At 40.6% G+C, this 17,531-nt stretch overlaps 1 protein-coding gene across 4 annotated transcripts in view; it reads left to right on the top strand.

Annotated features, from left to right (window-relative positions):
- LOC125447460 (voltage-dependent P/Q-type calcium channel subunit alpha-1A-like) overlaps positions 1-17,531 on the top strand; it is a 606,466-nt gene that overhangs the window by 527,512 nt on the left and 61,423 nt on the right. For all 4 annotated transcript variants that reach the window (XM_048521818.2, XM_059639809.1, XM_059639808.1 and 1 more), the window contains exon 41: positions 17,220-17,329. In XM_048521818.2, the coding sequence (XP_048377775.2) occupies positions 17,220-17,329 (110 nt within the window). The remainder of the gene's footprint in view (positions 1-17,219; positions 17,330-17,531) is intronic.

Raw genomic sequence — 17,531 nt, 5'->3', positions numbered from 1 at the left:
TAGGTAGAGATTTGAACCTTTAGGGATCTACATTTTGGAAAAGTATAGTTGTGGCAGTTACAGATTTTTCTAACCAACCTGTTCAGAGATGTAATACATATCTCTGGAGAAGGTAGGACTTGAACCATTATCTCCTGGATCAACGGTAGGGCCACCTTGCAGCAGTTACAAATTAGGCTGTAGATCAGAACACTATCTTTGTTCATGAACAGTCAGTTAAGCAATATTATTTATGATACAGATATTTATTTCTTTATATACTTTTATTTTGTAACAGAAGGAAGTTCAAAGGAGCAATGTTCCTCATAATAGAAATGATAAAGAGATGAAAAAGGGTATGATGAGAAGGAAGTTGTTTCTTAGAATTGAGTAGGAGATGTGTCATTCTCATGGTGGCTGCCCTGAACTAAACACTGAACTATTTTAATTGCATGATCTGTTCCAAATACTGGTTCCTACATACAACATCGAGCTGAATAACATCCACACGCCATCTCTTCTTCTTGAGATCTATCCAAATCCATTTATTCTCAGCAAGTTTCAGTCAGTTTATAGTTCGTGCATTACACATTTTTAAGAAGGAGCAAGTAGGATCAAAAAGACAAAACTAAAAATATATATAGGAGTAAATAGATTCCTTCCTCAGGCAGTTTATTTGCATGCCTGCAGGGGTAAAAACATTGTGATTAATGAGCAACAAGATAAATCAAGCAAATGAGAAAAATGTGGGATCCAACTTCAGTATAAATTTACACCGTTAAAGAATCTGCAATTCAGAGTATTGTAGGTAAATAAATAAGTTTTTAAACTGACAGTGAAATATAACTATTTATTCCCTTAATATTAAGGCCACATTTGAATGGCTGTAGCGTGATAGACCCTAGCATAATTAGAGTCAATGGGAATCAAGGGAAAAAAACACTCCACTCATGGAGTCAGTGTAGCCCATGGGAAAATGATTCTGATTGTTGGCGGTCAGTTATCTTAGACCCACGACATTTCTGCAGGAGTTCCTTGGGTAGATTTTTTCTGATCAACCTGTTCAGAGACATTATTACACACCCCTGAAGCAATTGGGACTTGAATCACGTCTCCTAGCTCAGATGCAGTGATATTACCACTGCAACTCAACAGCCCAGTAGTTCCTCAGGGTTATGTTATTTTAAAATTTAACTATTTTTCCAGTCAACCTATTCAGAGATGCTATTACACACTTCTGAAGCAGTTGGGACTGGAAGCTGGGCCTCCTGGTCCAGGGGTAAAGACTCTTTCACTGTACCTGGTCGTTCCTCAGGGACATGGCCTAAGCCCAGCCATTTTCAATCGTTCATCAATGATCTTGCCATAAGGTCAGAAGTAGGGATACTTGCTGCTAATTGAACAAAATTCAAATTCATTTGCACCTCCTCAGATACAGAAGCAGCCATGTCTAAATGCGACAAAATCTGGATGATATCCAGGCTTGGGCTGAAAAATTGCAAGCAACAGTCATGCTAAACAAGTGCCAGGCAATGACCGTCTCTAACAAGAGAAAATCTAGCTATCATCCCTTCACACACAATGTCATTAGCATCACTGAATTCCCCACTCTCAACATCTGGACGCTTACTGTTGACCCAGAAACTGACCTGGACTAGCCATGTAAGCACCAAATAAATGCAAGAGCAATTTAGAGCCTACAAATTCTGCTACAAGCAATTTACGTCCTGACTCACCAGAGTCTGTCCACCATCTACAAGGCACAAGTCAAGAATGTGGCAGAATATTTTCCACTTGTCTGAATGAGTACAGTTCCAACAATCCTCAAGAAGCTCGACAGCAAACAGGACAAAGCAACCCTCTTGATTGGCACCAAACCATCCATTGCTGAAGCACAGTCAGCAGTGTGTACCATTTATAAGATGCACTGTAGAAATTCACCAAGTTTCCTTCCAAACCCACATCTTCTACTATCTAGAAGGACAAGGTCAGTAATTACATGGGAACACCGCCATCTCCAACTCCCTATGGCAAGCCACTCACCATCCTCACAAGGAAATATAGTGCTGTTCCTTAAGTGTTGCTGGGGCAAAATCCTGGAACTCCCTCCCTGCAGGAATTGTAGGACTATTGATACCACATGGAATGCAAGGTTCAAGAAGGCGGCTTACCACCATCTTCTCAAGAATAGCTACAGATGGGCTGTAAATGTTGGTCTGACCAGTGAAGTGTACACTCCCTAAATAAATAAAATCATAAAATAATGCAGAATACCAGAAAGTAAGGAGAGAAGGAAGGATAAGAAAAGCAAAGAGTGAATATAAGAAGATAATTATTAAGAATTTTAAAATTCTGTAAAGTTGTCTGCAAACATACCAGGAAAAATGTCTTTATTGAATGTGAGATAGTAGGAACTGCAGATGCTAGAGAATCTGAGATAACAAGGTGTAGAGCTGGATTAACTCTTCTGAAGAAGGGTCTAAGCCCGAAACGTCAGTCATCCTGCTCCTCTGATGCTGCTTGACCTGCTGTGTTCATCCAGCTCCACACCTTGTTATTTCTTTATTGAATGTGAGTTGCTATCCTTGACAGGATGGTGAGGCTCTAGAGGATACACAAAATTTGGCAAGTAGTGTTTGCTGAGGAGAATATTAGGAAGAATATCATTCTTGAATTGCTTACTAGCTAATAAGATAAAGTTATAGGAGAGGTAACTAAGATGACAGATGACAAAATGCAACAAATCAATGGAATACATCTCAGGATCCTGATGGAAATAGGAGAAAAAAATAGATATCCATTCCAAAATAGACAATAATTTTGTACTGTCCGCCCTTGATGTGATGTGTTCAATGCTATTGACAAGAATCACAAATTATAATGCATATCAGATAGATGATGGCTATATACCCCAAGATCCTCTGTATTGTCTATTGGCCTTGTGGTGACAACCTCCTAGTCATTCATACCTTCACTACAAGGATACTCGTAAATGAGGTATGAAGTTGAGTGACATTGATAATGACAACTAGGAGACAGTCAGATGATCTTGACCTTTGGAAGATAACTGTTTGGAGAAGCATTGGAATTGGCAAGCCAAAATGAAAACTCAGCTGACAAAGAGAGCTCAGAGAAAACAGAGGCGAGCAAATCATGCATCTTCTTGTTGTTTTCTGTAGCAGACACTGTAATGTAAGAGCTCCTGTGCCACACCAATCAATGCTTAACAGGGTATTGACTACTACAGAACAAACCACGGTCATACAAGATGGAAAGCCATCTCCAAAGAATAGGTGAGAGCAGGGGCAAGTTCCATAATAAATCACATGAAAACAGAATACATTGTGTAGTGAAGCAAAGTCCCATTCTGCTCAAAATTAATTGTTTTGAGAGGGGTGGAGCAAGTCTGTTAGAGTTCTCTCTTGTAACTGTCCATAGAATTCTCCTGGAAATACATGATTTTAGGTACTTGAATAAGGATAATGGGCCATGATTATCATACACTGCCCAATCAAATATCTTGCCATCACTGGCTGCTGAGGTTCACGTTGAAAAATAACCATTTAAGAGCAAAGGAACAATGCAATTAACAAGATATAAAAGAGTAACTGGGAACCTTCAGGAATACAGGAGCGAAATCAGAGAATGTAAGTTTTTATTAACATTAACAGTGAAACATTAAATTAAAAATGAAACTATCAAATGAATTGTTACACATTACCAGAATAGCTGAGATTTGAATAAAGCATATGTAGTCTAGTCACATACTCATTTCTAATTATCCTGTGGTAGTTCTTTATTGAAAACAATGAACTTGAGTTTTCTGAGGAAGTGACAAAGAGGACTGATGAGGGCCATATGATGGTATTGGTAGTAGGATTGTTATTATACCAGTAATTGAGAATCCCAGCATATAAGTGCAAAAGATAAAGCTGAAGCATTTGCAACAACTTTCAGCCAATAATGCCAAACAGATGATTTGACTCAGTCTTCACCAGAGGTCCCCAGCATCACAGATGCTGGTCTTCAGCCAACTTGATTCACACCACATGTATTTCAAGAAATGGCTGACAGCACTGGGTACTGCAATGGCTGTTGGACCCAGACAACATTCCAGCAATAATACTGAAGACCCCAACATTCTCTCTCAGCTGCAAGTCTCCACACACAATTATCAAGATCAGCATGCCAATTATAGCATTGATTGCCAGGTCTCAAAGTCACTGTCACAGACAGTCCTCCGAGGCCCATGCAGCCAGCAGGAAAATTAGAGGGAACGCTGCTGAAGACATACATTCTCTCCGGTTTGTGCCAGCCAGGCAGTTTTATATCTTTGTTACTCCATACATCATAAGCTTTAAATTTCCGCAATAACCATCCATGTACCATCTTATCAAATGCCGTCTGAAAATTCAAGTATAGTACATTTCCAGACTCCCCTTTATCAACAATCATATTACTCCTTCAAAGAGCAACAATAAATTGTTCAAACATGTTTTCTCTTTGATGAAGTCAATCTGATTCTTCCCAACTAAGATTTTTTTCTAAGTGCCCAAATATAATTATTTTATATAAAATTCTGGTCCCTTCCTCATGACAGAGATCAAGTTAATTGGCCTATAGCTTCCTGTTTACGTCCAACAGCCTTTTTTGAACAGAGTATATTTGTTCTTTTCCAGTCCAATGGAAATGCTCCTGACTCGAGAGAATTTTGGAAATAAACAGTACTTACTTTGCCTTTTATATATTTTATTAACATTGCTGCCAAGTTGTATACTGTGTTAAAATTTAAGAATAAAAAAGACTAACCGTGAAACAGCTAGCTTCTTTCTATATAATAGTGCAACAACCGATTCCAATCAGCTATAATGAATCTACATCTGTCTCTGACTAGTTCCGACAGGGTCCTTTTCTCGTCTACTTCTCTCAGCGATGCTGACTGCCTCCATAGTAATCCTCAACTGGCTTGCTCCTGTAGGGGACACTGATTGCCAGTCTTGGGGTCGTCCCATTACCTGCAGAAGGACAGGAAAGTTTCACCTAACAGCAGTGATGCAGCTTTTTTAGATTTGTCTGTTTTAGTTAATATATTGTGTTGAAAAAGGTAGATCAACCTTGTTAATAAAGAATGGACACTCCTTGTGATAGTCATTGCCTATTCTGATAATGAGATTTGTATATAAAGTCTATTTTCTTAGATATAGAAATAAATCATTCCATTCAAACTCTCCTGAGCTGTTTCTCTGTTCTCCACATAACACATTTTATTTTTCAAAATTTGCTTTCATTATCAATCCCCTGTCATTAGGCAACCACGTTCAGATTATCACCCTTGGTAAGTATCGTGGAGCAGTTCATCCACAAATAGTGATTCCGGGCCTGTCATAATTCGAGGGTTGTCAATTTTTGCCAAATCTAGAAAGCAACTTAAGAAGATTTAGAAGTGAATCTGGAGAAAATAGTTCCATATTAAAGTACTTTAAAAGAAGCAGCCTTGTCCTTTGTGTAGTTGTTTATAAGACAACATACAACAGGGCCAGACCAAACTGTAACAGGGAGTAAGATCAAGTGACATTTCATCACTTCCTATAATGATGTATATTGCCTCATTGGTGTATTATAGGCAGACATAATCCGTTATACATTTTTCCTTAAGTCTTGAATCTATCCATTATATTATATCTCCCTCCAAATCTCTTACTTCCATTTGTGATTGTTTCTCTGGTCTACCTAAGTGTGTTGCCCCCACACCTCCTCCCTCACCCCTATCCCAGGCCCCAAGATGACTTTCCATATTACGCACAGAGGTTCACCTGCACATCTGCCAATGTGGTATACTGCATCCACTGTACCCGGTGTGGCTTCCTCTACATTGGAGAAACCAAGCGGAGGCTTGGGGACCGCTTTGCAGAACACCTACGCTCGGTTCGCAATAAACAACTGCACCTCCCAGTCGCAAACCATTTCCACTCCCCCTCCCATTCTCTAGATGACATGTCCATCATGGGCCTCCTGCAGTGCCACAATGATGCCACCCGAAGGTTGCAGGAACAGCAACTCATATTCCGCTTGGGAACCCTGCAGCCCAATGGTATCAATGTGGACTTCACCAGCTTCAAAATCTCCCCTTCCCCCACTGCATCCCAAAACCAGCCCAGTTCGTCCCCTCCCCCCACCGCACCACACAACCAGCCCAGCTCTTCCCCTCCACCCACTGCATCCCAAAACCAGTCCAACCTGTCTCTGCCTCCCTAACCTGTTCTTCCTCTCACCCATCCCTTCCTCCCACCCCAAGCCACATCTCCATCTCCTACCTACTAACCTCATCCCACCTCCTTGACCTGTCCGTCTTCCATGGACTGACCTATCCCCTCCCTACCTCCCCACCTATACTCTCCTCTCCACCTATCTTCTTTTCTCTCCATCTTCAGTCCGCCTCCCCCTCTCTCCCTATTTATTCCAGAACCCTCACCCCATCCCCCTCTCTGATGAAGGGTCTAGGCCCGCAACGTCAGCTTTTGTGCTCCTGAGATGCTGCTTGGCCTGTTGTGTTCATCCAGCCTCACATTTTATTACCTAAGTGTGTTCTCAGTTTCTTCTCTGCTGGGCAGGAGAATTGACAGATGTCTCTGGTTCAGCAATAGACTGTCATCTGGGGCAGTCAATTAACTCAGCATCCCCAGTCTGTTGACTTCTGATGTTGCTTCAACCGTGTGGAAGGTTACATCTGCGTAGAAGCTAGTGGACATCTGTGCTGTCTTACTGTGCTATTTTTATTTTGAAATCTGAATATGTGGTGTCTCTTCCACCATTTGTCCTCAATGAGCTTAGTCTCGAATCCAAACTGGCACTCCTCGTTGGAGATCTGCCATGTTGCAGGCCTTGTGACATTTGTCATAGTTCTAAATCTGATTGAAATTGCACTCATCCTCTTTCTTGCTTACTTTTTACAAGTCATCATGTTGTACATGTTTCAAGAATGTATGTGCGAGAGTAGGGAAGTGAGTTCCCGATTTTTTTTCCATGAAGAGATCACACAGAGGTTAGCTATTTTGGTCTGCAGGTGAACAACAGGTCAAAAAGTAGAAGTTGAATGTCATCATTTCTCAGCAATACTGTCACTGTCCCCTTTCAGCTTCACCATTGGCTTGGTGATCTTGGTGATCAGTAAGTATGGTACACTCCATGACATTGTGAACTCTTCAAAGTACTCAATAGACAAGCTGTCGTCCATTCAGATTACAAGATCTGGGATTCCATGAGTTGCAATATCTCCATCAGTGATATAATGACTGTTTCAGAAGTGCGATCCTGCAAATACTTGACTTCTATCCATCTGGAGTAGTAGCCTACTACAAATAAGAACATTTTACCATCTGAAGAGGCCTGTCCCTAGACATTTTCATGGTTCTGATGGAAAATAATATGAAATCAACAGTTACCTTCTCTCCTGATGATGAATAGCATGTCATTTTTGTATCCTCTTTTCCAATGGTTATGAGAGACCCAGCCATCAAACAATATCTTACCCTGCTTCAACATTCTTTGATGTCCAAATGTACAATTGTTGCAGTCTAAAGTCTGAGGATTCTTTGAATGACCAGTAAATGTATAAATCATTCACCTTACCGGAGTATCCTCTCTGTTCACAGTACTGTCTCAGAATGGGATTGCGTGATATGCAAATTGCCATGCTTTGAGGCAGAAACCTCTGGCATAATCACATTTTTCATCAGATTCTGAGCATTTCTGATTTCATTCTGTTGCTCAGCTATTGCTGGTGGAATTATGGTTGTTATTGATGTGCCATTTTCCACCACTTCAACTAAACTACATCTGTTGTTCAGGTCTTGCCAGAAGAATATAGAACACAGCAGATACTTTCTCCTGTTCGAATCATTGTATTTATTGTGGCATTTTTGCTATCTTCCAGAATTTAAGGGTGTCTCTAAGGATTTGTAGTTTGAATCTATTTTGAAGCAATTAAAAGAACATAAGCTGCAAAGTCCTCACAAGGCATACCGAAAGTAATCCTAGAGCAGGAAGGCTGACATTTCAGGCCTAGAAATGATTTCTGAAGAAGGGTCTAGGCCCAAAATGTCTGCCTTCCTGCTCCTCTGATGCTGCTTGGCCTGCTGTGTTCAACCAGCTGTACACCTTGTTATCTCAGATCCTCCAGTATCTGCAGCTCCTACTATCTCCAAAAATAATACTTTTCTCTTAATCACTGCATACCTCTATCGCTGAACAGGATGCATGGCAAACTGTTTTTTTAATCCAATTATGGAAAATGGACATCACATTTATTTCCCATTGCTGAGTGCTCTCGGGAAGGTGGTGGCAAACTGTTTTCCTGAACTGGTGCAAGTCATAGAATCCCTACAGTGTACAAGCAGGTCATTGAGTCCATACCACCTTCCAAAGAGCATCTCACCCAGACCACCGCAACCCCTTCCCAGTAACCCTGCGTTTCCCATGGCTAATCTACTTAGCCTGCACATCCCTGGACACTATGGGAAATTTAGCATGGCCAATCCACCCAGTCCTTGAGAATCCACAGTGGTGTTAAGAAAGGAGTTCTGGGATTTTGGCGCAGCCATTGTGGAGGGATGGTGATACAATCCCAACTTGGGCTGGTGAGTGGCTTGGCTGGGACCTTGCAGTTGATGGTGTTCCCAAGCATCTGCTGCCCTTGTCCTTCTAGGTAGTAGGGGTCACCAATTTAGAAAGTGCTTTCTAAAGAGCCGTGGAGAGTTACTGTAGTGCATCTTGTAAATTGTACACACTGATACCCCTGTGCATTAGTGGTGAAGGTGGTGAATATTGAAGGTAGTGGCAGGGGTGCCTATCAGTGGGCTGCTTTGTCCTGAATGGTGACAAGCTTCTTGTGTGTTGTTGGAACCACACCCTTTCAGGCAAGAAGGGAGTATTCCATCACACTCCTGATTTGTACCTTTGGGAAGACAGAAATGAAAGCAAAAGCTATAAACGCTGGAGATCTGAAATAAAACAGAAAATTCTCGTGAAACTCAGCAGGTGTGGCAGCACGTATGGCAAAAGAAACAGAGTTGGCCTTTTGAATCCCATGACTTTTCTTCTGAACTGTTTCAAAAACAATTTAGTTTTCTGACCATAGCTCGTCTCCTCAGTTGAATTGTCTTTGTTAAGGTTAGATTATCCTTGACTACAAATGGTCAATGCTTCATCTCAGACTCTGACAACTATTCTGCCATGATTACATTTTTTTAAGCTGCCATACTATAATTTTCTGTTGTACAAATTGTTATTTGAAGCCTCAATACTTGCCCATTGCCATTGGATACTCTTGTTACATTCAACCTGGTCAACAGTGGTATTCTTTCACAGACTGAAATAGCCATTGAGTGTTTTTCTTACTTCCTGGGAAGTAGCTCTCTTTTCATCAATCCCTCGCTTGACTACAATATCATTTTCACAACCACCCATTGCATATTGTATTGTACTGTCTTGCTCATTGTTTAGTTTTGCAACAAAGTCACATCTAGTATAATAGTTCATAAAACTCTTGGTGTTAATTCTTCACATTTCTGCTTTATTGTGATCTGCAAACTGCTCAAAACTTTTAAGTAGTATTGGAGATTTTTCTGTTTTGATCTTTCACTCACTGCCTCCATGTATAAATCTTGATCTTGTTATATTGCTACAGAATACGTTGAGGTATCATTATTTAAGCAGTGTCTTATGGTAGCTTCCTCTTGCCATGAATCTGCAAGAAAGAGCAGGATCATTGATTCTTCTTATGATGATGCTAGACACTGTCTTATAGTATATCACACAGTTAAATGCATTAATTGCTGTGTTATTGAATAATGTACAGTAGAAAGCATCATGTAAGGACCACATGTATTTTATTTGAAATATAAATTAGAAAATGGAAATTTGGACTGTGTGTTGCAGAGAAAGAACCAATTATTTTAGCAAAAGTGGACTGTGCTCTTCATTTATTGGTTACACAATTTTCAAAGCTGTTTTTGTTATTTGTGTGAGACAAACTAGCATCTGATGCCTTTTGGTTTAAAAAAAACTGCTCAGCAACATCTCAGAGATTGGTTTTAAGTAGCAGCTTTACCACAGAACTGAGCGAAACCAACAGTGGGCCCTGCATCTCTCTGATTCTCTCTCTCTCTCTCTCTCTCTCTCTCTCTCTCTCTCTCTCTGTCGCACTCTTTCTCATCCTGGAGAGATCAGAAATAAAACAATACTTGAAGGCCCTGCAAAGAATAACTTCTAACTTAACCCAGGAACTAGGTCCTACTTGTTGGGCAGCATGGTGGCTCAGTGTTTAGCACTGCTGCCTCACAGCACCGGGGACCTGGGTTTGAATCCAGCCTTGGGCTGTCTGTGTGGAGTTTGCACGTTCTCCCCATGTCTGCCTGGGTTTCCTCCGCGTGCACCAGTTTCCTCGCACAGTCCAAAGATGTGTAGATTAGGTGGATAGGCCATGCCAGATGAGGTGGATTAGATTGGGAGAAGTAGGGTAGGAGGATGGGTCTGGGAGGAAGGCTTTTTGGAGGGGCTGTGTGGAATTGTTAGGCCAAATGGCCTGTTTCTACACTGTGGGGATTCTATTGTTCTATGAACTGGCTACCAAATTGAGGCTCACCATAGTCAAGAAAAATGCAATATCATCACCTGTAAAACCTGAAATAACTGAGAGAAAGTCAACTCGTTTCCATTTATTGTTTGGACTATTGATCACAGACTTTGTTCATTTTGCCTCTATTTTCTACCCACAATATTCCTGTAAAATGATCTTGTCTGTCTTGTCTATCTGTTCAACCTGGTGCTTCCATGATGGTGGTGCAATAGGACTCCTGAGCCAGAGCACGTTTGCTCCATCTGATACTTTTTTCTCCTCTTTCTTTTCACAACATTTTTTCCTTTTCATTTTACCTCCCAACCTCGGACGGTATCTGCATTGTGGGTGAAAGCCAGTGTAGATCTTAGCGTCAGCATGGACACAAACTCCCGGCCTCAGCACGGAATCAAACTCCCGGCCTCGGCACGGCTTCGGCCTCCCAGCCTCAGCCACGACTCAAATCCCCGGCCTCAGCGCAGAATCAAACTTCCAGCCTCAGCCACGACTCGAACTCCCGGCCTCAGCGCGGAATCAAACTCCCGGCCTCGGCGTGGACACAAACTCCCGGCCTCGGCGCGGACCCGGCCTCCCGGCCTCAGCCACAACTTGAACTCCCGGCCTCAGCGCAGAATCAAACTCCCGGCCTCAGCGTGGACTCGAACTCCCGGCCTCGGCATGGACACAAACTCCCGGCCTCGGTGCGGACCCGGCCTCCCGGCCTCAGCCACGACTCAAACTCCCGGCCTCAGCGCAGAATCAAACTCCCAGCCTCAGCCACGACTCGAACTCCCGGCCTCAGCGCGGAATCAAACTCCGGGCCTCGGCACGGACTCAAACTCCCGGCCTCGGCGCGGAATCAAACTCCGGGCCTCAGCGCGGACTCGAACACCCGGCCTCAGCGCGGACTCAAACTGCCGGCCTCAGAATGAACCTATTCTTAGCATGGGTTTGACTCCAGCTATGAGGTAAAGTCCAGTGCAGTCTGGGTTGGAAAGGCTATTATGATGAACTATTATTTCTCTGTTTTTCTAATTTATTGCTGGCCTTTTTTTTATTTTTCCAATTCTTTTCCCTAAATGTTAGTACTTAACTACCTGTACCGAGGTACCTTGGCACCTAGGATGGCACTGTAAATGGTGACTTGGAAGCTTTTCAGTGTACTTGTGAATACATGCGACAATAAAGCCAATTCTGATTCTATTCATGATTAAATGTGTATATGTTTGGATTTAAAGAGGAACAGGTTTAAGTTTGCATATCAGTAATTCATCCATTTTTCCCACTTGTTATCAATAGGTTTGTTACAATAAATACATTGTTTCATGTTTATTGATAAAACCTAGCGTGGATTTTTTTTTGATGTTGATGTGGTAACTATCTGAAATCCCACTGATTGAATTGATCATAGTTCACATTTGTGATAACTTGTGGATTACTGGTGCTCGGATAATCTACATTTGATCTTAGCCGAGTGAGTTCAATTGGAGGTTTTGATGGACTTGTTATTTCCAGCATACCTTGGTTACAGATGGAAAAGTTCTGTCAGCCTGCTGCCATTCTCATCCCAAACTCCAGTTCTTACTTTTCAGAGGCTTTGTGTCAGAATTCAATACGAAAAGGTTTAAGCATTGTGGAATGCTTATACACATGTATAGCCTGCTGATCTACTTCCCAGTCTTACACAGTTAAGAAGAGCTAAGATGCTTGTGGTATGCCAGAACACCTAGCATGAGTTAGTACCTTGGTGAGAAAAATGGAGTAATAGGATGGATAAGTTTAACTGATACTGTTTCAAGCCTTTGCCATGTACCATTTGCTTTAACAAATCCCATTAAAAGAGGTATCCTGTGCTTAAGATATTACAAGGCTAGAATGGCTTGTACTATGTTTGGTTAATTATAACCCAATCTTGACAACATTTGGAGCACTTTCTGACCTGAAAAAGTAAGGAAGAAATTGTTTGTCAAGGATTGAAATTTCTAGAACTTGCAAAACAATCTTCTTCAAAATAAGCTAGTTTTTGGAGTGGACTGTTCAAAAGAATAAAGTAAATGTGAATTTTTGATCTAAGCTGTCCATCTGTTGGAGATGTCTTTGTACAGGGTATTAATGCTGTCACCAAGTACCAATTGCAGATTGCTGAGAGGACTTTGGAGGAGAGAGGTCCCTTTGATGGCAAGTCGTTTCCTGCCACATTGACAAGACTGGAAAAATTTGTAGATTTGCTCTGCTTTTCCCAATCTGCACAGGTCAATAAAATGAGATCCTGAAACTAAATGTCTTCCAAAATGCTGGAGAAAGGTTTACCCCGGATTTCATTTCTGCATCTTGCCTTGAAATCACCAAAAGGATGCTAATTATCTGCATGATTTCTTTTTGCATTTTTCTAATCAATGCTTTTGGTTCAGATAACATTCATTTACTTAGGAGGGTCATTCAACATTGAATCCTTGAACCGAGATGTGCAGTTATGCACAGATGCATTTTGTTTTAATCTTAAGTTCAGTTAACTTTGTGTGGAGTCTCTGATAGTCTAAGATGAATAATAAGTCTCAAGAGTATATGCAAGATTTCTGAGTGTCAGATTATTTTTCCCCATTTTATCTTTGCTTGACCATTATAAATCCTTCACCAGTGAGTTTTGGCCTGCTAATGGACCCTGTTCTGCAAATGCTACACTGCATTCACCTAATAGGAAGAGTGAAACTGAGGTGTTGGAAAGAGGGACTGTCCCTCTACAGGAGAGTGAGACGGTCAATGTGGCCGGTACTTATTACCACATGTTCCAACCACAGTGTAGTTTACCAAGGAAATTAAACCATGACAATATACCTTCTGTTGATCATTGTTAAACATTTTTATCACTCTTATACATAATCGCATCCCAAAGTAAAACTTTAGCAGATGCCATATAATGTGAATTTATCTACTTTATGGGGAAGAATGGAAAACCAATATATTACTCAAATAGAGAGATATTGCAGAATTCTGTAACAGATGGATCTGGGTCTCATCTTCTGAGAATCACAAAATAACAGATACAGCAACTGATTAGGAAGGCAAGTGGTTTGTTGGCATTTATTGCAAGGGTAATAGAATAGAAAACTAGGGAAGCTTTATTAAATTGTACAGGGTTCTGGTTTGCCTCATCTGGAACACGACGTACAATGTGCCTCCTTACTTAAGGAAGCATATAATTGCATTAAAAACAGTTCAGAAAAGAAAATCACTTCACTAATTCTTGGGATGAAAGTTTTATCTTATGAGGAAAGATTGTACAAGTTGGGCCTATGTCCATTGGACTTTAAAAGAACAAGAGGTGATCTTATTGAAATATAACATCCTGAGGAGTTTTTACAGGGTGGATTTGCAAGGATGTTTTCTCTTGTGGGAGAAAACAGCACTGGGGGATACAGTTTAAAAATGACAGTCTCCCATTTTAGATAGACATGAAGACTATTTTTTATCTCGGGGAATGTTAGTCTGTAGAATCCTCTTCTCCTGCAAGCAGTAGATGCAGTTTTATAGAATATTTTAAAGTCAGAGTTAGACAACGAAGTCAGAAGTAATAGAGGATAAACAGAAAAGTAGAGTTGAGGCCATGATTGGGTATGATCTTATCAAGTGGCAGAGCAGGCTCTCAAGGCTGGGTGAACCCCTGCTCCTAATTCATGTGTTCGTGTATGCATCAAATAAGTAGTATGCATCAATTCAAAAATCTTATGTTTGATTCCTTCCAATCAGGTTTTCACTACTGGCAAAAATGATTTACTATCTGACTGTGACAGAAGTAAATATCCTTCTTCTTCCTTCTCAAACTACCTGCAGCCTTTAACATAATTGACCTGCAACGCCTGTCAATGTTATCCCACAGGGTGGGAAGCTATCACCTGTTTCAACTGTTAGCTATCTCCTCGTGGCCAGAATATCAATTACAATGGCTTCTGTTTTTGATCCTGTACCATTACTTCTGATTTATCCCAAGAATCTAACTTTCATATTTCTTATTGACATGGTGTTCCTTGGGGGCATCATCCGAAAGCAAAGTGTTAATTTTCACATATATATTGACGAAACCCAGCTCTACCTCACCTCTCATCTCTCTTGACACCTTTATTGCTATTAAATTATCGGAACTGCTAATGACCAACAATCTTCAATACTGGAAGAGTAGAAATTTCCTCCAATTTAATATTAGGAAGACAAGTTAGTGTTTTTGGTCCCCACTCCAAAATCCATTCAGTAACTAATAACTCCATTGATTTCCTTGGCAATAGTCTCAGAGTAAAGCAGGCTACTCACAAAAGTAGTGTCAGATTTGACCCTGAGAATGACAGAAAGATATTCACAATATCACTAATACACTTATTTCCACCTCTGTAAAATTTACTGACTTTGCCCCTTTTGAGATCATCTCCTGAAATCCTTATTCCTATCTGGGTTATTTCTTGGCTCAACTGTTCCATTGCATTCCTGACTGGTCTCCCATGTTTTGTTCTCCCAAAACTCTGTTCCCCAATTAACTCAAATCAAGTCCCATGTACCTGTCATGTCTGTTGTTCTATGATCTATAATTGCACTAATCAAGCAATGTTTTAGTTTCAAACTTCTCATCCTTGAACTTAGATCTTTCCATAACCTCCAACTTCCCTATCTTTTTCATCTCCTCCAGCTCCATAGCCCTCCTAATTCTAACCACCTGACTATTTCCATTGTGGCTGTACCATTAGTTCCCAAGGGAATTCCCTCTCTACGCCTCTTCAACTTTTCACTTTTCACTATGTCACTTTTCATTATATCCTTTAAGACAGTCCTTAAAACCAACCTCTTAGACCAAGTTCTTGATAACTTAACCTTGTCTCCTTATTTAGCATGGTGTCATGTTATGCCATATTTTGTTTTATAATGTTCCTTTGAATCACCACAGGGTGTTTTTATTATGTTAAAGGTATATAAATACAAGCTGTAATCTAGATGGAAGTATAGTCTAATACTTAACTATATTTTCAATCGAATGAAAATGTAGTTTTTCTCTCTTTGGGATGTCAGTTTTGTTTTGCAGTGGCTGAAATTTTGAGAAGGAGATACAGATGTTCTTTTTTTGGATATATTTTCCCTAGAACTCCTTTGTCCATCTCTGCCATGTGGCATCAGTGATTGGGAGTATTGTTTGATATCTGCTTTCTGAAGCAGATTATTGGGAATTTACAACAGTGACTGTAAACGCCTTTCCATCACTTTGAAAAGAAAGGTCTGACCTCTTCAGTTCCTCCCCATGACTGTATAGAAGACCAGAGACATAAAAGTCCGAAACCTTTGTTGGGCTGTTGGCTGATGCTTCACCATAGCACCTGAGCATTTTTCTAAAGTCTGTTGAAACTTATGTGATCTTGTCTGGTTACAATTTCATTTCCATAACCTGTAATATGTATTTAGTAAGTTCACAACTTGTGCATGTGATGAGGAATTTTTTTCTCTGAATTTCTTAAAAGCAGCAAATCACACTCAAGACATGATTCAATGAACAGCATCTGATAATCTTGTCCACATGACCCTTTTAATGTGAAAACTTAAGAGATACGTACCAGAAAGCTGTTCAACTGTATCATTTTTGAGACTGAACTGGTCACCCATCACATAGGCACGCTTTGCATGTAGAATCACTGAACTGCCATTGGTAAACCCTGTCCGATTGTACTTTCCTTCCCTACTCTAGGACATACAAAGATCTACTGTAGCACCCATACCTCCTCACCTGAAACTTGCAACAATCTTCGGGTCAATACCTGAAATAAAAACACTAATTTTATACTCCATTTTGAAAATATTGTAACTGTACATTATCTATTTCCTGATTGTTTATGCAGCACCAACAATAATTTTTACTGCTATAGTTCTGGGCCTCGTATTTAAAAAGAATATTCTGGTAATAGAGGCTGTTCAAAAGAGATTCAATGGGCAAATTCCTGGGACAAAAGCATTGACTTTATGAAGAATGGTTAAACAGGCTAGACTTTTATTCCTTAGAATGTAGAAGAGTGAGAGGTGATCGATTGAAAGTACAAGATCCTGAGCGGGCTCAACAGGCTAGACGTTGGGAATGTGGTTTCCATTAGTGGGGAAATCTCAAACTAGGGGACATAGTGACAGAATAAGAAAATACTCATCTTAAACTGAGATTCAAAGGAATTTCTTCTTCTGGAGGGTAGTAGATGTTTAAAATTCTATATCCAGAGAGTTGTGAAGTCTAAATCACTCTAAGTATTTAAAGAGCAGGTAGATAGATTTTTGAAATATCAAGGAGTTGACAGCTATGCTGAGCTGGCACAAAAGAGGAGTTGAGGTCTGGGGCAGATCAGGCATGATCTTGCTGAATGGCAGGGCAGGCTTGAGGGGCCAAATGGCCTATTCCTGTTCCTATTTCTTATGTTTTTCTTTGTGGTATCTGCAATGCAGATTAGTTGTTTGAGCTACAGTGTTAAATGACCCCCCTTTTCCAGAATCAAGAGTGACCTGGGAGGTAAATGAATCTTCGCTTGGCATCATAACATTCTGAATCTTGTATCTTCATTCCCATAAGTCTGTCTGATGCCAGCCCTAGGCCATGTTATATCTCACACAGAACCGAACGCCATTACTGTTTCAGCGTATGGAGCCACCTTCGCCTACGCAGGAAATGGACCCAGGGCAGAATACCTTACCAGATCCCCAGCACATATCTGGAAATGGCCTGTAAGTTCCAATGCTGATGAATGTTCACATAAAGCAGTTAATTCACTTTATCTAACATGTTCCAATGATCACATTGGTATGAAATAAAACTAACAATGGTACAGTGGATGGAATGCAAACTTTTAACCAAGACCCTTCAGAACAGTTATGCATAACAAAACTGGTTTAGTGCTAATCACAGAATCACAAAACAAGGCCATTT

Source organism: Stegostoma tigrinum, chromosome 35 (assembly GCF_030684315.1).
Source record: "Stegostoma tigrinum isolate sSteTig4 chromosome 35, sSteTig4.hap1, whole genome shotgun sequence".
In the NCBI taxonomy this organism is placed as follows: domain Eukaryota; kingdom Metazoa; phylum Chordata; class Chondrichthyes; order Orectolobiformes; family Stegostomatidae; genus Stegostoma; species Stegostoma tigrinum.
This window is presented reverse-complemented; position numbering and strand designations above follow the sequence as displayed.